At 37.8% G+C, this 25,621-nt stretch overlaps 1 protein-coding gene across 1 annotated transcript in view; it reads left to right on the top strand.

The window, feature by feature from the left end:
- Positions 1-23,568, top strand: part of BMT2 (base methyltransferase of 25S rRNA 2 homolog) — a 168,906-nt gene extending 145,338 nt beyond the window's left edge. The window contains exon 5 of the mRNA XM_066362511.1: positions 20,348-23,568. Coding sequence (XP_066218608.1) covers positions 20,348-20,977 — 630 coding nt within the window. The 3' untranslated portion in view covers positions 20,978-23,568. The remainder of the gene's footprint in view (positions 1-20,347) is intronic.
- The last annotated feature ends 2,053 nt before the right edge of the window (positions 23,569-25,621 follow it).

The following is a 25,621-nucleotide window of genomic DNA, read 5'->3' as shown; positions in this document are numbered from 1 at the left end:
TAAAGAGTCTTGCCTTACTGGTGGAGAATCATTAGCCTTAGAATAAAAATTGCCCAAGTTTCACTTAAGAAATCTTAAAAGCTATACCCCAAAAGATAAAAATATCTCTAGATAACTAGAATCCAGAACAAAGCTCAAGAATATTTATAACAATGAAAAGCCATCCAGCACCCAACAAATTAAAATTCATCACATCTGGCATTCAATAAAAAAGTAACCAGCCATGTAAAGAAGCAAGAAAATAGGACCCGTAGTGAGATGAGTCAACCAATAGAGATCAATTCTGAAATGCCACAGATGTTAAAAGTAGAAAACAAGGATATTAAAATAGGGGCATTATGACTATATGCCCTATGTACACAAAGTTAAGTAGATAAATGGAAGATATCTTAAAATATGCAAATCTAACTTCTAGAGATGGATTACTACCATCTCTAGATGGTATATGATAAGAAACCTGAACTAGATGGAATTAATGGTACATTAAATATTGCAGAAGAAAAGTTAAATTGAAGACATGGCAATAGAACTAACCAAAATTAAACATGGAACAGAGAATTTTTTAAAATGGAAGACCATCAGTGAGCAGTGAGACAATTTCAAGTGGCCAAAGATAAGCATAATTGGAGTCCTCCAAAAGCAGGGAGGGTTAAAGAAATAAATTCCCAGCCTTGATTGGGTGGATAAGTGGATAAAGCATCGTCTTGGATAAACAAGGTTGTGGGTTTGATCCCTGGTCAGGGCACATATGTGACACAATCAATGAGTATGCAACTACATGGAACAACAAGTTGGTGCTTCTCTCTCCCTTTCTGTCTCTCAAATCAATAAATAAAAACAAAACAATAGGACTTTCTCAAGGAATTCTTCCTTAAAGAAAAGGAAAGAAATTCCCAAATTTTATAAAAGCTATAAATCTACAAATCCAAGAAGCTCGACAAAACCCATTCACCAAAAAATAAAAGAAGAAAGAAAGAAAATTACACTAAAGAACATTCTCCCCCACCAAAAAAAAAGTGATAAAGAGCAGAGATTTTAAAAATGAAAAAGACATGTTAATGGACTAAAAGTAAAAATTTGTCACCTAGAATTCAAAACCTAGCAAAAATATCTTTCAAAAATGCAGGCAAAATAAAGATTTTTTTTTTTAGATATGCAAAAGCTGAAAAAATTCAAGATCAGCAATCTTGTGCTACACGAAATGTTAAAGAAGTGGTTTGGCCTGGCGGAGATACAGAGCTACACGGAGTAAGAGTACAGGAAGGGGTAACTTCATCGGTGTAAAAATATATAATTATAGTTATTTAAGACCTTCAAAAGTTAACCGGCCATTGTTATGGGTTAAATTCTGTTTCTCCAAAAAGATATGATATATTACATAAATATATGAGTACAACTATTAGTATGTGACTTTTTTTGTTGTTTGTTTGTTTGTTTTGTTTGTTTTTTGGGGTTTTTTTGGGTTTTTTTGTTTTTTTTTTATTTTTCTGAAGCTGGAAACAGGGAGAGACAGTCAGACAGACTCCCGCATGCGCCCGACCGGGATCCACCCGGCACGCCCACCAGGGGGCGACGCTCTGCCCACCAGGGGGCGATGCTCTGCCCATCCTGGGTGATGCCATGATGCAACCAGAGCCACTCTAGCGCCTGAGGCAGAGGCCACAGAGCCATCCCCAGCGCCCGGGCCATATTTGCTCCAATGGAGCCTCGGCTGCGGGAGGGGAAGAGAGAGACAGAGAGGAAAGCGCGGCGGAGGGGTGGAGAAGCAAATGGGCGCTTCTCCTGTGTGCCCTGGCCGGGAATCGAACCCGGGTCCTCCACACGCTAGGCCAACGCTCTACCGCTGAGCCAACCGGCCAGGGCCAGTATGTGACTTTATTTAAAGACAGAATCTTTTAGAGAGATGAGAAACACCAGTTCCTTGTTGCGGTTCCTTAGTTGTTCATCAATTTATTTCTCATTTGTACCCTGATGGGGGAGGAGGGGGCAGCAGACCAAGTGACTTCCTGTGGAGTCAGCAACCCTGGGCTCAAGCTGGCGAGCCTTGCCCAGACCAGATGAGCTCATATTCAAGCTGGTGACCTCGGAGTCTCAAACCTGGGTCTTCCACATCCCAGTCTGATGCTCTATCCACTGCGCCACTGCCTGGTCAAGCTTTTTTTTTTTTTTTTTTTTTTTTGAGATGAGAGCAGGGTAGATAGCGAGGCAGACTCCCACATATGCCCCTACCGGTATCCACCTGACAACCCTGTCTTGGGCCAATGCTGGAGTACCAAGCTATTTTTAGCACCTGGCTGATGCGCTCAGACCAACATCAGTTCCCCAGGCCACACTTGAATCACACGACTGGCTGCTGGCAGGAAAGAGGGAGGTAGGAAAGGACAGAAAAGCAGATGTTCACTTTTCCTGTGTGTCTTGACCAGGAATTGAGCCAGAATGTCTATACATGGGACCAGCGCTCTATCCATTGAGCCACCAGCCAGGGCCAGGTGGTCCCTAATTCAATATGACCATGTGTCCTTATAGAAAGGAGAAAGTTTGACATAGAAATACATACATAGGAAGAATGTGATATGAACATGAAGGTGGGGGTGATGCATCTACAAGTTAAAGAACACCAAAGATTGCTAGTGAACAAACAAGCTAGGAAAAGGACATCTAACAGATTCTTCCTTACAGCCCTCAAAAAGACCCACCCTGCAGTCAGCTTGATTGTTGACTTCTAACCTCTAGAACTGTGATGTAATACATTTCTGTTGTTCAAGCCACCTAATTTGAAGTGTTTTGTTATGGCAACCCTATCAAACTAATAAAACCATTTAAGCAAAAATAGAATGGGGTTTTAATGTATATAAAAATAAAATTTATGACAACAGTAGCACAAAGGATGAGAAAGGACAAATGGAAATACACTATTTTAAGGTTCTTATTCATGAAGTGGTGAAATATTATTTGAAGGTAGAATAAAATATGTTAAAAATGTATATCATAAATCCTAAAGCTAATGAACCAACAAAGGAGGTAAAATTGAATCATAAAGAAATTCAGCTAATTCCAAAGATGACCAAAAGTGAAAGAAAGGAAACAATGAACAGATGGCACAAATAGAAAATAAATAACAGGCTTGACCTGTGGTGGCTAAAGCGTCGACCTAGATGGAACCCTGAACTCTCCAATTTCAAACCCTGAGCTTGCTCAGTCAAGGCACATATGAGAGTTGATGCTTTCTACTCCTCCCCACCTTCTCTCTCCCTTTCTCTCTCTTTTTCTCCTCTCTAAAATGAATAAAGTCTTAAAAAAAATTTTTTTTAATTTATAAAAAAAAATAAATAGCAAGATTATAGAGTTAAACCTAAGTGTATCAATTTTCACCTTAAATGTTATGGCCCAAATACCCCAATTAAAATTCAAACATTTCAGGTTGAATAAAAAATTATTACCCAAATTTATGCTGCCCATAAGAAATGCACTTCATTTATAAAAACACCAATAGATTAAAAGCAGGAGGATGGGTAAAAGAAAACTGGTGTGGCTGTTTAAAATCAGATAAAGTAGATGTTAGTACAAAGAATGTTAACAGCAATAAAGAAGATAGCCTGACCAGGCGGTGGCGCAGTGGATAGAGAGTTGGACTGGGATGCGGAAGACCCAGGTTCGAGACCCTGAGGTCGCCAGCTTGAGCACAGGCTCATCTGGCTTGAGCAAAAAGCTCACCACCTTGGACCCAAGGTCACTGGCTCGAGCAAGGAGTTACTCGGTCTGCTGAAGGCCCATGGTCAAGGCACATATGAGAAAGCAATCAGTGAACTAAGGTGTCGCAACAAAAAACTAATGATTAATGCTTCTTATCTCTCTCCATTCCGGTCTGTCTGTCCCTATCTATCCCTCTCTCTGACTCTATCTCTGTCTCTGTAAAAAAAAAATGAATAAATAAAGATGATCATTTCATAATGATAAAATTGTTAATTCATCAATAGTACAAATCAATCCTAAACATTTATGCACTAAATAACAGCTTCAAAATACATAAACCAAAAACTAATAAAATAGTAAGGAGAAATAGACATTTATAAAATTATACTTAGAAATATGAATACCCCCTCTCAATTGATAGCACAGTTAGAACATCAGTAAAGAGGAACTCGCCTGGAAAATTGGACTACATTTTTGGAATGAAAATAAAAACATAGGATACATGCCTAGGATGGCAATAAAGTAGTATTATGTGGAAATTTTTCAGAATTAAACACCTTTATTAGAACATAAGAAAAATTTCAATGCAATGTGTTCGGCTTTCCAACTAGGAATAAATTTAAAAAGCACACTAAATCCAAAGGACAAGAAAGAAAATAATAAAGATCAGAGCTTAAATATGATATAAATAAAATTTTAAAAACTTTCAGAAAAAGAAGAGAAAATTGAGAGTGATGTCAGCATCATTGCAGCATAAAAAAACCTCTTAGTCTTTCCTTAAAGATACAGTAGGTTGAACAAAGTAATTCATCAAACGATTCCCTGCTCAACATGAAATTTCTGATACATCTGCAGGTGAGCTGTAGGACTGAACAGGAGAGTTATGGGGGCAGGGAGGATAGAGAAGGGAGCTACAGAGGCAGTCCAGCAATTGCTGCAGCCCCAACAGGTGCTGTAGTAGTGGAATAGGAGTGCAACCCCATTTTGGCAGACCAGAGGCTAGTGTACTTTGAGGCTGAACTGAAGGACAGCGGCGAAGAAGTGATGCAAAGGTGGCACCGCTGTCAAGCAGCCACAATCACCAAGGAAAAAGAAACAAAGCCACAGATACACAAGTCTTTCCCTCTCACCTTTCAGTAGCCTGCCAATTCCAGCAGAGGCAGCAGCAGTGGAGGCAAGTTGTAAAGGGCAGAAACAACATTTTAACTGGTGGCCTATATTCATTTGAGCTGAACCCAGAAAAAGAATGAAGCCAGGCCCTGGTCAGTTGGCTCAGTGGATGGAGTGGACCTCCTAGTTGGACTCTGGTCAGGGCACACATGAGACACAACCATCTGCTTCTCTTACCCTCCCACTACCCTTTCTCTCTCTCTTCTCTCGGAGCCAATGACTGCATTGTTTCAAGCATCACCGGGCACTGAGGATAGCTTGGTTGATTAGAGCATTGGCCTCAGACGGGTCTGGCCAGGTTGATCTGGATCCTGGTTGGGACGCATGCAGGAGTCTTTCTGTCTCCCCTCCTCTCACTTAAGAAAAAAGAGTGAAGGTACAGATATATGCCAGCCCACCTCCCCCATCCATTGTGGTAGAACCTGGTAGAAGCAGCAGGGACACTTCAAATAGTGCAGGGCTTGTGACCGCTTCTGACTGCAGGAAAGCAGAGCCAGGAACTCATAGACCTAGATTTCCATCACTGGCCACACACCACCATGCAGGTGGTACCCTGAGACTAAGGTGACCACATATAGAAGGGAAGCCTACCTTCTGGGGTAATACAGGGCATTTTCCACCCCGAAGGAACACCATCTGACAGAACTCCAGAAGTCCCAGTCATGCAGGTAAGAGAAAACAAAATTTGCAGTTTAGCACAATCTACTGGAAAACAAGAGAAAGAACTCTACTTATCAATCTGCTAAAGTATTAAAGGCAAATACTTTCAAAAGCAGGTAATTAACACATCAAGTTTCATAAACAACCAGGGTAACAAGGTAGATCAGAAAGAAAATGAAAAACTTCTAGAAAATAAACTCAAAGACATGGAATATTGTAATTTAAATGATAGAGAATTCAAGATCACTTGCTGTTCTGAATAAACAAAAATACAAGAAAATCTTCAAGAGATACAAGAAAACTCACAAAGGCAGTTTTTTGAGCCCAGAAATAAAATCAACAAACAAAAAGGAGTACTTTATCCAAGACACTGAAACTGTTGAAAGGAACCACACGACTTTTGAAGCCGAAGAATTCAATTAATAAGATAAAGAATGAATTAGAGAGTTTAGGAAATAGAGCAGAGGATATGGAAGAAGGAATTAGTGATCTTTAAGATAGAAATGTACATATGACTCAGGTGGAAGAAGAGGGGGAATTGAGAGTAAAGAAAAAAGAAAGATCTCTGCTAGAACTACCTGACTCCATTATAAAGAGCAATATAAAAATGAAGGATATAAAAGAAGAGACGGAGAAGGGAACAGAGAGCCTGTTCAAACAAATAATAGAAGAGAGCATCCCAAACTTATAGAAAGAGCTGGACCTTGGAATTTAAGAAGTTAGCACAGAGGTAGTCTACCTTTTTATACCTACCGCCCACTTTTGTATTTCTGTTAGTAGTAAAATTTTCTAACCGCCCACTGGTTCCACAGTAATGGTGATTTATAAAGTAGGGAAGTAACTTTACTTTATAAAATTTATAAAGCAGAGTTACAGCAAGTTAAAGCATATAATAATAATTACTTACCAAGTACTTTATGACAGATTTTCGCTAAGTTTGGCAGAATAAATCTTTATAAAAAAACTTACTATAGTTAAATCTATCTTTTTATTTATAATTTGGTTGCTCCGCTACCGCCCACCATGAAAGTTGGAACACCCACTAGTGGGCGGTAGGGACCAGGTTAACTACCACTGAGTTAGCAGAACACCTAATTATCTCAGTTTTGAATTGAGACCTCCAAAACTCTCAAAAGTTAATGACAAAGAATTCTCAAGGCATCCAGGGAAAAGACTGTGCCCCATTAATGAAACCCCATTATATTACCATCAGATTTTTTTGTCAGGAGAAACCCTACAAGATAGGAGAGTGGAATAAAATTTCTCAAAATATTGAAAGAGAGAACTCTGTTGGCCAAGAATGATATATCAGCAAAGTTAACTTTAGATATGAAGGAGAAACAAAGGCTTTCCCAGACCCTACCTCCACCAACCTCCCCCCCCAAAAAAAAACTGAGGAAATTTAACACCACAAGATTAACATTAGAGATTATACTGAAAGGTTTTTCTTCCTGAAACAAAAAGACAAAAGGATACAAAGTTGAGTAAGATGACAGACAGAAGAAACAGGAAATTGCAACCCTTGTTCAGAATTGGTTTTAAATACTAAAGTATAACATAAAGGTTAAAGGAGGTAAAGGCATTTTTAAAAAAGAACAGAGCTTCTGCAATTTGGAAATGAACTCACAGCACAAAAATGGATAATTTGTGAAAACAAAAACATAAAAAGGAAGGGGAAATAGGAGTGAAGTTGCCCAAGTTAATAATGCAATCAGAAGAAAAAGGATTTTTGTACATAGAAAACTTTTTTGCATAAAGCTAATGGTAACCAGAAAACAAAAAACTAGAACTGACACATGTAACATAAAAAAGAGCAAATGGGTCCCTGGTTGAATGGATAAAACGTCCACCCAGAGTGTCAGAGCTCACAGGTTCAATGCCCGGTTAAGGTATGAGAATGAATACACAACTAAATGAAACAAGTTAGTGAAACAGTGAGTTGGTGCTTCTCTCTTTTCTCCCCTCCCCCTTCTCAAATCAATGGGGAATTTTTTTTTAAAGAGGAACAGGGGATAAAATCATATAATACCACATAACTAAAACAGGAGACAGAAACACAAAGGAAAATAAATAATGGAGAAACAGAACAACCAGAAAACAAAAGATAAACTGACGATAGGAAGCCCCCATATATCAATAATCACCCTATACAGAAAGGGACTGAGCGCTCTCATCAAAAGAGTAGTGGACGAATTAATTGAGACTCAACTATATGATATCTTCAGGATACTCATTTCAGCTACAAAGACAACATAGACTCAAAGTGAAGAGATAGAAGATGATACTCCAAGAAATGGCATCCAGAGAAAAGTGTTTCATTGCATTTATATCTGTAAAAATAGGTTTCAAGATGAAAATTTAAAAAGAGACAAAGATGGACTTTTATACTGATAAATAGGATAATACATCAGGAAAATATTTATATAACACTTATTAATATATATACACATAATCCAGGAGCACCAAATTATATAAAGTAATTGTTAACAAGCTTAAAGGGGAAAACTTGACAAAAGTACAGTATACTAAAGGACCTAAATACCCCATTGACAACAATGGATAGATCATCCAAAGAGAAAATCAATAAGGAATTTTGACCTTAAGTGACACATTCAACCAAATGGATATAATCTATATTTGCATAGATTTTCATCCAAGAACACCAGAATATACATTCTTTTCTAGTACACATGGAACATTCTCAAGGATAGAACATATGTTGGGCACAAAAGTAGCCTCAACAAATTTTAGAAGATTGAAATCATACTAAGCAATATTCACCAGCAACAACGCTTTGAAACTGGAAATCAACTGCAAAAAGAGAAAGTTGGAAAAAACCTAATATATGGAGATTAAACAACATGCTGGGTCAAAAAAGAAATAAATAAATCAAAAGATAAAAAGAGACAAATGAGAATGACAATATAATATATATTAATTTTTAGAATGCAGCAAAAATGGTAATCAGCAAAGTTTATAGCAACAAAGAGCTGGTTCTTTGAAAAAATTAATAAAACTGACAAAGGTCAGGATAGATTTCATTAAGGAGGAAAGAGAAAGCACTCAAACTAAGTCAGAAATGAAAGAAGAGAGGTTACACTGGACACCACAGAAATGCAAAGGATCATGCAAGAGTATGGTGAAAGGCTAGAAGAAATGGCCAAGTTCTTAGAAATATATAGCCTTCCAAGGTTGAATCATGAGAAGTGAAAAATTTTAAATGAAGCAGTCAGCAAAACTTCCCCCAAAATAATACCAGGACCAGATGGCTTCACTAGCAGATTTACTAGACACTCTTAAGAAGATTTAATACTTCTCCTCAAACTCTTCCCAAAAAACTGAAGGAGAGGGAATGCTTTCAAACTCATTTTATGAGGCCCACAATACCCTAATACTAAGACCTAGCAAAGGTGACAATAAAAACTACAGGCCAATATCTCTGGCAAGCACAAAAACCCTAAACAAAATACTAGCAAATAAAATGCAACCATACATTAAAAGATAATGCATCACAATCAAGTGAGGTTCATCCCAGGGATGCAAGATGTACACCATATGCAAATCAGCAATATGATACACCACAGTAACAAAAGAAAAAATAGTAATCGTGACTAGGTACAGAAAAAGCAATTGGCAATGTACAATATCCATTTATGTTTGAAATACTTCATAAAACGAGTACAGAAGGAAAGTAAAACTGAAAGCTTTTCCTCTAAGATCAGGAACAAGACAAGGATTCCCCCTCTAACCACTATTATTCAACTTAGCACTGAAAGTTCTAGCCCAAACTATCAGGTTGCAGAAAGGAAAAAAAAAAAGCATCCAAATTGGATTTGAAGAAGTTGAATTGTGACTTTTTGCACATGATATGAGTCTATATGTTGGAAACCTAAAGATTCTACCAAAAAGACTTGTAAGCCAATACAATAAAAATGCAGGATACAAAATCAGTGTATAAAAATGCATTGCAGCCCTAGTAGGTGGTTCAGTTAGTGGATAGAGCATTGACCTGGCATCCCAGGTTCAATTCCCTGTCAGGGCACATAGGGGAAGCAACTATCTGCTTCTCTCCCCCTTTCTTCCTCCTTTCTCTCCCTCTTCCCCTCCCACAGCCAATGGCTTGATTGGTTTGACCGTGGTTCCAGGCACTAAGGAGATAGCTCAGTTGGTCCGAGCACATTGGCCTCAGGTGCTAAAAATAGCTCAGTACTTGAGCATTGGCCCTAGATGGCATTACTGGATGGATCCTGGTTGGGGTGCATGTCTTCTCCTCTCACCATAAAAGAGAGAGAGAAAGAAAGATAATTAAAAATGCATTGCATTCCTGTATGCTAAAATATCAGGAAAAAATTAAGGAAACAATCCCATTTGCAATCACAACAAAATGGATAAAATACCTCGGAATAAGCTTAACAAAGGATGTGAATAACCTATACACTGTAAACCACAAGATACTATTGAAAGTAATTGAAGAAGATACAAAGAAACAGAAAGATATACTACATGTTCATGGATTAGAAGTCAACATAGTTAAAATAGACATATACCTAAGGCAATATACAGATTTAATGCAATCTCCATCAAAATCCCAATGGTATTTTTCAAATAAAGTCTTCAAATTTGTATGAAACCACAAAAGATCACAAACAGCCAAAGCAATCCTGATTTTAAAAAAAAAATAGTGAGATACTGCATGTATCTCTCACTTCCTGATGTCAAATTATACTGCAGAGTTACAACAATCAAAACAGTATATTTGCAGAAAGACACATATACCAGTAACACAAATGAAGAGATCAGACATAAATCCACATTTGGGCAACTAATTTTTGACAAAGGAACCCAAAACATATAATGGAGAAAAAGAAATCCTCTTCAATAAAGGGCATTGGGAAAATTGGTAAGCCATGTGCAAAAGAATGAAACTAGACAGCTATCTAAGTCCATTTACAAAAATGAACTCAAAAAAGATTCCAGTCCTAAATATGAGACCTAAGACAATAAAATACATAGAAAATACCATAGGTATTAAATTTATGGACATTGGTCTCAGAGAGCTTTTTCTGAACTAGATCCTAAAGGCAAGGGGAAAAAAAGTTAAATTAGTGGGACTACCTCAAACTTGCTTCTTCATAGCAAAATAGACCATCAACCAAACAAAAAGGCAACTAACCAAATGGAAGAAAATATTTGCAAACAATACCTTTCATAAGGGGCTAATATCCAAAATTCATAAAGAATTATATAAATCAACCAAAAAGAAAAAAAAAAAAAACAACTGAAATACCCATTTTAAAAATGAGTAGAGGATCTGAACAGATACTTTTCCCAAGAAGATGTGCAAATATATAAGACAACAGATAACACATAGATACAGATAACAGGATAGCAAATCCCAGAGGGAAGGGGAGAGAGAGTCAGGTAGAGGGGGGCAAAGGGGGTGTAATGGAGGACAAGGAAGTGGGGATAAGGTAGTTATTATATATTGAGTGGGACACTTGAATCCATGTTAACACAATAAGTTAAAATTAATAAAAAAATTTAAAAGAAGACAACAAATATATAAAAAGATCTTCAAATTCACTAGCTATAGGGGAAATGCAAATGAATACCACAATGAGATAGCACCTCACACCTATCAGAATGGCCTTTATCAACAAGACAAGAAATAACTGTTGGAGAGAAGTGGAAGTAAAGGAACCCTTGTACAGTACTGTTGGGAATGTAAATTGGTACAGCCACTGTACAAAACAATATGGAGGGTTCTCAAAAAGTTAAAAATAGAGCTTCCATGTGGTTTAGCATGTGAAAATGTGAAAATTTTGCAAAACATTTTTTCATGAAGTAATTTGTACTCCTGTGTTCATTGAAGCATTATTCACAGTAGCCATGACATGGAAACAACCTAAGTTTTCTTTGATGGATAATTGTATAAAGAAGATATGGTTCATGTATACAATGGGATACTAAGCAAGAAAAAAGGATGAAATTTTGCCATTTGCAGTCACATGGATGGATCTTGAGGGTATCATGCTAAGTGAGATTACAAAGGACAAGAACCATATCATGCCACTCAATGTGAGCTACTAAACAGAAAGTAAAATAGAAAAAAAAAAAAAAACAAACAAACTCATAGACATAGACAATAGTAAGGTGTCTGAGGGGAACTGGGGCAGGGTTGGATGAAGAGAAGTAAAATATATAGTGACAAAAGACTAAACTTTGAGTGATAAGCACACAATGCAATCTACAGGTGATGTATATAAAATTGACCCCATGAGTTGTTTTTATAGTGTAAATTTTTTATATTTTTAATTATCCAGCTAGACTCAGTTTAGCTTATCTAAATTTTGTTGGCAACATTTAAAGCATCATAGTCAGGAGCCAGTTAAACGTATGCTATCTTCTCTTCATCAGGACTGATCAGGGTATTGACCTTGGCCATATCAATGTCATAGAACTTCTTCACAGCCTGTTTGATCTTGTGCTAGTTGGCCTTGACATCCACAATGAACATAAGTGTATTGTTGTCTTCTGTCTTCTTCATGACTGACTTGGTAGTTGGTGGGGAGGGAGGTGGGTAAGACTTGATGATGGCGTAGTGGTCAAGCTTGTTTCTCCTAGGGATGCTCTTCCAAGGATATTTAGGCTGCCTTTGGAGCCTCAAGTGTCTTCAGCCATTGGAAAGTGGGTGATGTGCAAATCTTTTTTGTGTGTTTGGCTGTGGACACCTTTCAACGCTGCTTTCTTTGCCTCCAAAGGCTATGCTTGGTTTATTCTAGCAGTGCAAGATTGGCTTAATGTTCAAAAAATAATCTTTTCACCTAAGTAATACACTGAAAAAGATTATCTCAATAGTTACAATCATTTGACAAAAATTTAACTATTCTTTTCTAATAAAACTCTCAGAAGAAATTGAAGGCAATTTTCTCAACCTGTTTTCAAATTTTATTTTAAAGCAACAATAATTAAGATTATCTTATTGATGAAATATAACAGGGTTCACAAATAGGGCCAAACTTATGGACTACTGATTTTCAACCAAGATGGAAAGCATAGTCTTTTCAACAAATGGTGATTGGAGCCATTAGATATGCATAAGAAAAAACTTCAGTCTTTACCTCAACCATTCACAAAAATGAAGTCACATGGATCATAGACCTAAATAAAAAACTTAAAGGTATAAAGCTTCTAGAAGAAAGCATCAAAGAAAATATTTGTGACGTTGGACTAGGAAAAAATTTCTTAGAATGACACCAAAAACAGTCCATGAAAGAACTAATTGATAAATTGGCTTTCTCAAGTTTTAAAAACTTCTGTTCTTTAAAAGACACTGTTAAGCTTGACCAGGCAGTGGCACAGTGGATAGAGCATCGGACTGGGACACAGAGGACCCAGGTTTAAAACCCCAAGGTCGCTGGCTTGAGTGAGGTCTCATCCCACTTGAGCATGACATCACCAGCTTGTGCATGGAGTCACTGGCTTGAACGTAATATCATAAACATGACCCATGGTCGCTGGCTTGAGCCCAAAGGTTGCTAGCTTGAAGCCGAAGGTCACTGGCTTGAGCCCAAGGTCGCTGGCTTGAGTAAGAGGTCACTCGCTCTGCTGTAGCCCCTCCTCCCTCATCAAGGCACATACGAGAAAACAATCAATGAACAAGCAATCAACGAACAACTAAGATGCCGCAACGAAGAATTGATGCTTTTCATCTCTCTCCCTTCCTGTTTGTCCCTGTCTCTCTCTCTGACTCTGTCTCTGTCAAAAAAAAAGACACTGATAAGAGAATGAAAAGACAACAAGCCACAATCTAAGAGAAAATATTTTCAAGTCATATATCTACTTTGATACTTTTATATCCAGATTAAAAAACTGTGAAACTCATAAATAACAAAAATGTTTTTATTTTTAATTTAAAGCAACCCAAATATTTTTAATTGAGTAAAGGATTTAAACTTTACCAAAGAAGATACTTAGATAGGAAATAAGTACATCGTGACTCATTAGGAAAAATCAAATTAAAAACATGGTAAAAACTACTAGACACTTATTACAATGACTAAAATTTGGCCATACCAAGTATTGATAAGGATTTCAAGAAACTGTAACTTTCATATACTTCTGGTAGGAATGTAAAACTGCATAACTGCTTTTAAAGACAAGTTTGGCCTGACCAGGCGGTGGCACAGTGCATAGAGCGTCGGACTGGGACTTGGAGGACACAGGTTCGAAACCTCGAGGTCGCAGGCTTGAGCTTGGGCTCATCCAGCTTGAGCACGAGTCACCGGCCTCAGCATGAGATTATAGACATGACACCATGCTCTCTGGCTTGAGGCAAAGGTTGCTTGCTTGAAGCCCAAGGTCGCTGGCTTGAGCTAGGGGTCACTCACTCTGCTGTAGCCCCCCAGTCTAGGCACATATGAGAAAGCAATCAATGAACAACTAAGGTGCCTCAAGGAAGAATTAATGCTTCTCATGTCTCTCCCTTTGTCTGTCTGTCCCTCTCTCTGACTCTGTAAAGAAAAAAAAAGGACAAGTTTGAAGTTTCTTTAACAGTTAAATATACACCTACTATCTGATCTAGCCATCCTTTTTCTGGATATTTACCCAAGATAAATGAAATCATGTCCAATCAAACAGAAACAAGAGTATTCATAGAAGCTTGAGTTGTAATAGCCAAAAAAGTAGGTACAATCTAGACATTTATAAACATTGTATGGATAAACTGTGTTATAGTCTTGATCCAGTAGAAAGCCTCAGCTATGAAAAAGGAATAAACTATCAATACATGCAAAAAAAAAAAAAAAGGATGAATCTCAAAATAATTGTGCTATGTGAAAGAAGCCAAGGAAAATAAGAGTAGATTAGTCTGTATTACTCCATTCATGTCAAATTCTGGGAATTCAAATTAATCTATAGTGATAGAAATCACATCAGTGAAGGAACAAGGAGGGTGCAACAAAGGGATTATCAAGGGCACAAGGGAAATTTGGAGGGGTATTGCATGTTTCCATTAACTTGATTGTGGCAGTGGTTTTACAATAACTAAGTGTCAAAATTTATCAAAAGTGTACACTTTATGACTGACCAGTGGATAGAGCATCGGACTGGGATGCAGAGGACCCAGGTTTGAAACCCCAAGGTTGCCAGCTTGAGCTCAGGCTCATCTGGTTTGAGCAAAGCTCACCAGCTTGAACCCAAGGTCGCTGGTTTGAGCAAGGGGTCACTCACTCTGCTGTAGCTCCCCGGTCAAGGCACATGTGAGAAAGCAGTCAATGAACAACTAAGTTGATGCAATGAAGAATTGATGCTTCTCATTTCTCTCCCTTCCTGTCTGTCTGTCTCTCTCTCTGTCACAAAAAAAAAGTGTATACTTTAAATATGTTCATTGTGTTATACTTTAGTTTATATGTTCGTTATATTTTAATAAAGCTATCCAATAAAAGTAAAGGAACCTGGCCTGTGGTGGCACAATGAATAAAGTATTTGACCTGGAACACTGAGGTCACCGTTTTGAAACCCTGGGCCTGCCTGGTCAGAGCACATATGACAATTAATCAATGAACAAAAGTGAAACAACTATGAGTTGATGCTTCTAGCTCCCTGCCCTCCTCTCTGTGTAAAATCAATAAGTAAAATCTTAAAAAAGAAGGAAAGAAGAAAAACAAGTATCTTTTTCTATGTAATAGTACTTTATATATCAGTTTCCCTAATAGGTAGTTCAGATGATTATGTGACCAGCTTGTTTACTCACTAACAGGAATGAGGAACTAGGGACTCAACACAAATCTGTATTAATTAATAACTTTTGTTATATGATAAGTGTAACTAATTTTATCTAATTTTCAAATTGCTTTTTTATTCTAGATCATTCCCATAGAGTTTGTTTTTTTTTTTTGTTTTTTTTTCATTTTTCTGAAGCTGGAAACAGGGAGAGACAGTCAGACAGACTCCCACATGCGCCCGACCGGGATCCACCCGGCACGCCCACCAGGGGCGATGCTCTGCCCACCAGGGGGCGATGCTCTGCCCATCCTGGGCGTCGCCATGTTGCGACCAGAGCCACTCCAGCGCCTGAGGCAGAGGCCACAGAGCCATCCCCAGCGCCCGGGCCATCTTTGCTCCAATGGAGCCTTGGCTGCGGGAGGGGAAGAGAGAGACAGAGAGGAAAGTGCGGCGGAGGGGTAGAGAGGCAAATGGGTGCCTCTCCTGTGTGCCCTGGCCGGGAATCGAACCCAGGTCCTCCGCACGCTAGGCCGACGCTCTACCGCTGAGCCAACCGGCCAGGGCCCCATAGAGTTTTAATATTCAGCAAATAATGTGATGCTGTTCATTCATTTATCTAACTTAAATTTATTGTTAGTTGTTTCAAACCAGGCCTTAACTTTTTACTAGAATAAATATAATATTAAAATTGCTTTTGGCATGTTAAAGTTAATAGTTTAAAAGATGTTTTTCATGACCTTAAAAATGTTTTGCTATTATGCTTTTAAAATTTATAATGTTCCTTTGACTTCTTTGATTCATCTTTATTTCTTATTTAAGAAATGTTTTCATATCAGCCTGTTTTGGTAACTGTAAATGTTGAAGTGACTATAAAGATGACTGAGTTCAGAGATAAACCATGCCTGGGGTCAAAGAGCAGCATAAGTAAACATGGTACTTGCATCCTCCCACAACTACATCAAAATTACAACCAAACTACTGAATAACGACCAGTCAGAACCACCTGAAATTCAGCTCAGTGGTTTTCAAACTTTTTACACCTGGGGACCAGTGAAAACAGAATTATTTTGGGGACTGCTAAGGCAGAACTCACCTTGAGTGTAAGCGAATTCAACTTACGATCATTGAGTCTATAATCATCAGGGTGGTTAACTCTTTCACAGACCAGCACAAAGTTCCTGAAAGACCCAGACTGGCCATTGAAAAACACTGATCTAGTTGAACAGATGTCATACAACTAAGGACATAAAGAAGAAGCCACACCAGGACTGGTACAAGAGCAGAGACTTGGAACAGACTGATCCCGTACCCATATGTGATGGATAAAAATTGGGAGGGATATCTCAGCTGTAGAGGTCACAACCTAAGGAGCAAGGGCTCCCAGCCTGATGCCAGACCCCTCAGCCCAGGGTTCTAGAGCCAGGAAGAAACGTCCCCATAAATTCTGGCTGTAAAAAATAGTGGGGATTTGCCCTGTCCAGTTGGCTCAGTGGTAGAGTGTCAGCCCAGCGTGTGGAAGTCTCAGGTTTGATTCCTGGCCAGGGCACACAGGAGAAGTGCCCATCTGCTTCTCCACCTTCTCCCCTTTCCTTTCTCTCTATCTCTCTCTTCCCCTCCCACAGCCAAGGCTCCATTGGAGCAAAGTTGATCCAGGTGCTGAAGATGGCTCCATGACCTCTACCTCAGGCGCTAGAATGGCTCCAATTGCAACCGAGCAATGCCCCAGATGGGCAGAGCATCACCCCCTAGTTGGGCATGTAGGAGTCTGTATCTCTACTCCCCACTTCTCACTTCAGGAATAAAAAAAATAAATAAAAAAACCAGGATTGAGGCTCAGTAAGATGGAAGGGAGCTGGAATACCAAGCATTCCTCTTAAAGGGCCCACACATAGGCTTACTCAGATTCACTCACTGAGCTTCAGTGCTGGGGCAGCAGCATGAAAGGTGCGAGGGATGTATAGGGAGAAACTCAGTTGTCTGGCACCAGGACAAGAACTGAAGAACTGAAGGGGCAGCTTTCTCCTGGACAGAATTGCTGGCAGGGACCACTGTTTCTTTTCTGAGCCCTCCTCCCACAGAGTAGGCAAGCATTTGCCACATCTGAGACTCCATCAACCTGGCTAAAACTATTTGCCCTGCTCTACTGATTCCCTGAGACCCCACTTCACCCAACTTGTGGGCCCAGCCAAGCCCTTTTCAGTGACTTTGTCATACAAATGCCCTGTCTTGGATTATGCTTCAGGCTTTTCTAAAATCTCTCAGAGTAACAACATCTGGTCTCAGCATGCCCCATACTTCTTGCTAATTGGTACCAGGCCTGGCATTAATGGCAGTCCGTCTTGGTTCCCACCTTGGTCTCTATTGGGTACCTCCAAGCCGAGCACAGTGGTAGCCATTTGCAGATCATTTTGTAGCTCATGCCAGGTTGCCTCAGACAGGGCACATGTGGTGGCTAACCTTGGCTTGCACCTCCTGGGAGGCCTCACAAGCCAGTACACCTGGTAAACAGCTTAAGACCACATCGAAGCACCACCCACTACCTCCTCAAGCAACACTCTCAAGAGGTAGACTCACAGGCACCAGAGCCCCACTGAAGTAAGTCCTATTTTATGAGATGGGCTGATCCGCCATGATGGTCACAGCCAGTCCTTATAGCAGACTGGTGTGTATATAAATTCCTGCTACTGACATGCCAACAGCAATGAAGGCTCAAGTACAACAGGAAGGTGTCCACAACCCACGCAGGAGCTGTACTTAAAGCACCAAGCTCAGGTAATCAGGGAGACTAGGCCACTATAGGACAACTACTATGTAAGGCCATGCTACCAAGCCCAGGAGATGTAGCAGCTGTACCTAACGTATAGAAACAAACATCAGGAGGCTTCCAAAATGAGAGGGAGACAAACTATTAGATGCAAAGATTAAAACACTGCTTATAAGGATGCTAAGTGATCTCAGTGAGAATTTTAACAATGAGATAGGAAACATAAAGAGATAGAAAGCAAAAAATAACCAGTCAGAAATGAAGACTGTATTAACTGAAGTAAAGAATATATTACAGGGAATCAACAATGGAGCAGATGAAGCTGAGGATCAAATCAGAGATTTGGAAGATATGGAAGCAGAAAATACCCAATCAGAACAGCAAAAAGAAAGAAGAATCCAAAACAATGAGGATAGTGTAAGGAGCCTCTGGGACAATTTTAAGCATACCAATGTTTGTACCGTGGTGGTGCCAGAAGGAGAAAAGAGAATGTAAGAAGTTGGAAACCTATATGGGAAAGAAAATGACAGAAAAATTTTCTAACCTGGTGAAATAAATAGACTTACAAGTCCAGGAAGCACAGAGTCCCAAACAAGATGAAACCAAAGAGGCCCCCACAAAGACACATCATAATTAAAGTGGCAAAGGTCAAAGACAAAATTAATCTTAAAATCAGCCAGAGAAAGACAGTTACTTACAACGGAGCTCCCACAAGACTGTCTTCTGATTTCTAAACAAAAACTTTGCAAACTGGAAGGGACTGGCAAATATTCAAAGAGATGAAAAGCAAGACTACAGCTAAGATTACTCTACTTTGCACAGCAAACTCTCATTTAGAATTGAAGGTCAGATAAAGAGCTTCCCCAAGAAGAAGTTAAAGGAGTTCACCACCACCAAGCGAGTATTACATGAAATGTTCAAGTGTCTTCTTTAAGAAAAAGAAGAAAAAAAAGTTAAACATAATAATGTGGCAATAAATACATACCTATCAACAATTACTTTAAATGCAGAAGAATTAAATGCTCCAGTCGAAAGATATATGGAGGCTGAATAGATAAGAAAACAGGACCCTCACATATGCTGTCTACAAGAGACTCAGTTCAGATTAAAAGACACACACAGACTGTCTTTCATGAAAATGGAAACAAGCAAAAGCAGGGTAGCAATGTTTATACCAGACACAATAGATTTTAATACAAAGGAGTATGTAACAAGAGACAGAGAACTACTCAGTAGTTCCACTTCTGGGTGTTTATCCAAAGAAATCCAAAGCACTCATTCAAAAAGACATATACATCCCGAATGTTTACTGCAGCATTATTTACAAAAGCCATGACATGGAAGTAGCCTAAATGTCCATCAATAAATGAATGGATAAAGAAGTGGTACATACACACAAAGTTGGGCAAAAGTAGATTTACAGTGTTGGGTACATGAAACCGTTTATTCTTATAGTATTATTTATTTATTACTGTATTATTTTACATACAAACAACTGTAAACCTATTTTTGGCCCACCCTGTATATAATGGAATATGACTCAACCGTAAAAAGTGTGAAATCTTGGCATCTGCAGCAACATGGATGGACCCAGAGGGTATTGTGCTGAGTGAAATAAGTCAGAGGGAAGTTAATGCCAAATTATTTCATTTATATGTGGAACCTAAACAAACAAAATAAGTAAACAAGCAGAACGAAAACAGGCTCACAGATAAGAGAATATTTTGACAGTTGCCAGATGGAAAGGGGTTTTGGGGGATAAGTGATAAAGTTTAAGGGATTAAGTACAAATTAGTAGTTACAGAATAGTCTCTGGGATGTTAAGTACAGCAATATGGAATATAGTCAGTATATATCAATATCTATGGTACTAGATTTATTGAGGTGATCATTTAGTAAGTTATATAATGTCTAATCACTGGGTTGTACACATGAAACTAATGTATGTCAAATATGTATGAAAAGTAAAAATTTATTTAAAGAAAAAAAAGTCATTTCTGTTAACTGCTACCTAAATTAAATTTCACATAAACTCTTGTTTTTTAAAATGATATATATGCTTAAAGATATTCCTAATTTCAAAATAACTCTTAGACAGAAATACACGTTTTAAATGACAATTAGAAATCTCTAGGCTGATTTATTCTTTGAGATTTTTGTGACAAAGTTTTGGTTGAATAAGTTTGTGCAAAAGGAATGATTTAGAAAGGAAAGGTATATAATTAAAGCAATTCTATAGAAATGCTGTGATATAGTTTGGTGTCAACTCTATGTAATAAGGTGGAAGTTATTTTGGAATTGTAGTATGCCTTGCTTTTTTTTTTCTTTCTGCAGAGTGTATACAAGTGTGACTTCCTGAACTTGCAGCTTCAGCAGCCCCTCCAGCTTGCACAGGATGCTGTAGATGCCTTTTTGAAGCAGCTGAAAAACCCAATTGATTCTCTTCCTGGAGAACTTTTCCATGTGGTTGTTTTCTCTCTCCTTCTTTCTTATTTTCCATCACCATACCAGAGATGGATTTGCTGCAAGAAAGCCCATGAACTGTTAGTGTTAAATGGTTTATTGCTTATCATCACACCTGATTCTTCCCATCAGAATCGTCATGCTATGATGATGAAAAGCTGGAAGATTGCTATAGAGTCCCTTGGCTTTAAACGTTTCAAGTATTCAAAATTTTCACATATGCATCTGATGGCATTTAGAAAAATATCCCTAAAAACTACAAGTGACTTGGTTAGTAGGAACTACCCAGGAATGTTATATATTCCTCAAGATTTCAACAGTATAGAAGATGAGGAATATTCTAACCCGTCCTGCTACGTTCGATCAGATATAGAAGATGAACAACTGGCATATGGTTTTACAGAGCTCCCTGATGCTCCATATGACTCAGATTCTGGAGAAAGTCAAGCCAGCTCCATTCCTTTCTATGAGCTAGAAGATCCCATATTACTTTTAAGTTAATTATAAAAGCAAAAGGCTCTTTCAGTCCAGACTCCTAAACTAATTGCTTACACTAATCAGAACTACTAATACGAACTCAATACTTAAAAACCTGGTTTGCATAGAAATACAAAGTTTGACAGAGTTTGCTATTTTTTTCTACTTCTGGATTTTAAAGTTTATTCTTATACAGAAAGCTTAAAGTTTCATGCAGATTGACCTCTGTCATAGCAGAAACCACTGTTACTTTAGCATTTAGCACTCATATTATAGAGACCTACCTTTTTCTTTTTAGTGTTATTGTGGAAAAAAAAGCATAATTTACTATGTATTTTTATTCATCTTTTCAATATTGACTTTACATGATTGCATTGATAAACTGTAAGATATGAGAAAGCTATAGATTGCACTTTGATGGTTAACAAGTTAAATGTATCACAGAGATAGCCTGGTTTAGTATTTTGTGATACCCTTCTGTTTTTTTCTAACTAAATTGTTATCTGTTACAGAAAGCCATTGTCTGTTTAGTTTTGTCTGATGATCCAGCATTTTCCTGAACTTTTTGGAATTGATGGTAGTATTTTTCCTGTTCTTACTCATTTGGCAACATCAGACATTGGGGGAGATATTTCATCCAAAGTATATATTATAATTTGATTAACACAGCACAAAAACCACCATTGCCAAAGTAGAATTTTCATAACTTTCTCGTTGATTCGGCCCTTGGTGTTAAATATATTTAACTGTGAGCATTCACTTTTGCTTTTTTAAATTTATAATTCATTTACAAATTTTTCTCTTTAAGCAAGGGACAATATAATACCCAATATTGACCTGAAACACATTTGTGAAAGGGTTTGCACTTGTAAGAGAGCTTGTATCTTATCTAGACCCACTTTCATAAAGGCTCCTTGCCTTTCCATTAAGGGGGTGCTGCACTACAAGTCTGTAATTTTATAGAAAAAAATAAAATTAACCCTCTGTTAGTAGTCTCATAAAAGGTTTTGAGCTTTCGGTATTCTTATTTCTAGCTAAAGCCTACCTGAAAATTTTTCTTTGAAAATGTAAATCATTAATTAGTTGGCTGTAGGAATTTTCCCTTTTCACATTGATAAATGTCTTTCTGTGTTTCTGAATCAGAAGCAAAAGATTAAAAAGAAATATATGTCCAAACAAGACAAGATTAAGTTTAAATAGCTAAGAATATTTAGTCCATGTCATCAACAGAAATTGTCATGTAAATTATCATTTTTAAGAGTGCCACTATGTGGATTATTTTTCAAGTGGTTTTTACATTAAAATTACCTCATACTGAGGTTTTTGCACTGAAATATCAGTTTCAGATTTCATGGTTAATGTACGTGTGTGTGTGTATATGTATGTGTGTGTGTGTGTGTGTGTGTGAACTTGTATTTTCAGTAATTGATACTAAATTTCATAAACTGCACTTATTTACTCTGGTAAAACTGATGTTTTTGTGCTTATTGTGAATTGCTGTAGTTAACTTTGTATGTCAAACTTGATTTAGAAATTCAAAGTGTAGCCTTTAAGATATAAATGGTTGAGTGTGTATACCCATTATATCAATTAAATTTTACATTCTGAATTAATGAAAGTAATAAGATTGTAATTAACCTAAAAAAAAGTCAGTTAACTAAATGCAATAAATATTGGTTGCTCAAATATGCCAGAAGTAACTTGAAATTTTTCCTTTACTTTCAATAGCATAAGATTCCTTAATGATTAAGATTGACTTTTCTTTCCAATTAAGCACTGCAGGTCAAGTCTTGAAGCTCCCCCAAATGAAGAAGAAAAAAACCATTGTTTAGGATAACACAAAACTGTTAGTAATACTTCTTTTACCATATTGTTTTCTTTGATTTGACTAAGTACTATCTTATGGCAAAGAAAAAAATATACCAATGAAAGTGCTTTGAAAGTAAATGAAAACAGTGTTTTTGAGAACCTAGTGTAAGTACTGTACTGCCTTGGAGTCAGCCTTTGTGTTAGAGTTAAATGTTGGTGCTATAAATTCTTCTGGTTGTTTACAGACATTGATTCTGCTTATGCTCTGAAGTGTGCATGATGTATTTGAAGTAGTACTTTACAGAAAAATCTCTTTATAAAACCTATACTCCCACTTAGTATAAATTTGTTTGAATTTATTAATATCATTTGTTACTGTAAATTTAGTTTATTCAAATTAGGTTGACACAGAATTTAAACTAATCCATATTCAACCAAAGCCAATTCAATGTATAAGTGTTAAAATATAAGTAGTCATCTGGCTTGGTGCCAGATTATATATGGAATGACAAGAAAAGTTAATAGAGCCTCTCATGCTGTCTTAGTATAGGTACTCTTGAGAATTATTTCATTTGGATATAAAGAAGTTAAGGGGCCTCTGATGCATTCACAACAGGATTTTCCAAAAAAAAAAAAATTGGTGTTTCAAAAACAAATGATTATTTGGTTGGGTTTTTCAGCATCAAGTGGTTTACAACATAGTTGCCAAGTGGTGAGAGGTGGCATACCTGAAACTGTATGTTTGTGTTTGTATTTTTTCACATTTGTGAACAAAGCACATTTATTAAAATCTGAAAATTTTCTAATATTCGTTGTCCATCACTTGTAAACTGAAAGTTTTGTGGTCTTTGACTTATCTCATTAATTGATTTCAAAATGGCGAGGCTATTTAGAACTTTAATAAATTAGAAATTTCTAGCTGATAGTCATTGTGGTTAAACATATTATAATACACTTCCATTGAAAGTTAATTACATCAGAGAATTTAGGAAATTAGCAAGAAACTGTCATAGTTTCCAAATTGCAACAGGCCTTCTCACTAAAAATCTGAAAGATACATTTCCCAAAGCAAGGCATGGGTGAAACGTTTTCTGGAAATAAAATAGATGGGTGGGTGATTGATGGGAAAGATAAGCAGGCCAAATCCCTGGAGACTGCCTATAAGAAAAAAGATGTGTAGGAAACAGACCTGAAACAAATAGAACATGTACTTAGATCAGTGTTAACTGACTTGGAGCTATGTAATTTTTTTCCCCTCTGCTTATTCCTACCCATTTAAATTTCTTAATCTCAGCTCCTACTTTCTCACCATGTCTTTCAGTACTGTCAAATTTCTAACTCCCTCTCATTGAAGTAAAAGGATTTAAGTTTATAAACCACCATTAGCTTTTCTATATTTTTAAAAGAAAGATTTAGGTAATTGATCTCTTCAACTCAACAAGAAAAGTAGTGCTCCAGCAGTCTCTTAATTTGTGTAAAGGATATATTCATTATTCCAACTACTTTCTACAGGCCTTATATCCAGACAGGTTTTCACCAGTAAATGCTAGGAGATCTTGGGCAAATAGTCATATGGTAGGGATATAACACATAGTGACTAGTACTTATTTGAGCAAATAGCTTTTATTAACCCTGTTCCTTTTCTCTCAGTCTTGTCTATTCTGTGCCCTCTATCCACTGTAATCTTTTTACCCCCATCATTACTACCTAATTCAAAATCTCTGATACACCCTTAGAATCAAGCTGAGCAAGTTGACATTAAATTTTATTTTCTTCAATTTTATTCCGTATGAATTTCCAGAAAATTCTGTAAATGATACTTAGTTCATTACAACTTACTTTGCAAAGTTTCCATGTAAACTACAAAACAGATCTCAACAAGAGATTGTCTTGTCTTTTTTTTCTTAAGTGAGAAGTGGGAAGGCAGAGTGACAGACTCCTGCATGCACCCCAGGATCTACCCAGCAAGCCCCCTACCTAGATACTCTGCCCATCTGGGGCTGTTGCTCTGTTGCTTGGCAACTGAGCTATTTTAGCACCTGAGGCTAGGCCATAGAGCCATCCTCATCACCCAGGGCCAACTTGCTCCTACTGAGCCATGGTTGCAGGAGGAGAAGAAAGAGATAGTGACCCCTCACTCAAGCCAGATGAGCCCATACTCAAGCTGGTGAACTTGAGGTTTCGAACCTGAGTCCTCCATGTCCCAGTCCAACACTCTATCCACTGCGCCACTGCCTGATCAGGCATAAAATATGAATTCATAAGACAGATAACCACCTCTTCAACATGTTTGATTCAATCTAATTATTAAGCATGAAGGATATTTTCATAAATACAAAGGCTGACAGTTAATATGAACTATGAGATTTTATTCTTGTTTATGGCTGAGTAATACTCCATTCTATACAAGGGTGGGCAAAAGTAGGTTTATAGTTGTGAGTATGTGAAACAGTTTACTCTTGTATTGTAATTGTATTTTTTATTTGTATTACAACTGTAAGCCTACTTTTGCTCAGCCCTGTATATGTACCACAACTTTTATTTTTTTTATTTTTATTTTTTAATTTTTCTGAAGCTGGAAACGGGGAGAGACAGACAGACTCTCGCATGCGCCCGACCGGGATCCACCCAGCACGCCCACTAGGGGGCGATGCTCTGCCCCTCTGGGGCGTCACTCTGTTGCGACCAGAGCCACTCTAGCGCCTGGGGCAGAGGCCAAGGAGCCATCCACAGCGCCTGGGCCATCTTTGCTCCAATGGAGCCTTGCTGCGGGAGGGGAAGAGAAAGACAGAGAAAGGAGAGGGGGAGGAGTGGAGAAGCAGATGGGCGCTTCTCCTGTGTGCCCTGGCCGGGAATCGA

Source organism: Saccopteryx leptura, chromosome 2 (assembly GCF_036850995.1).
Source record: "Saccopteryx leptura isolate mSacLep1 chromosome 2, mSacLep1_pri_phased_curated, whole genome shotgun sequence".
In the NCBI taxonomy this organism is placed as follows: Eukaryota; Metazoa; Chordata; class Mammalia; order Chiroptera; family Emballonuridae; genus Saccopteryx; species Saccopteryx leptura.
This window is presented reverse-complemented; position numbering and strand designations above follow the sequence as displayed.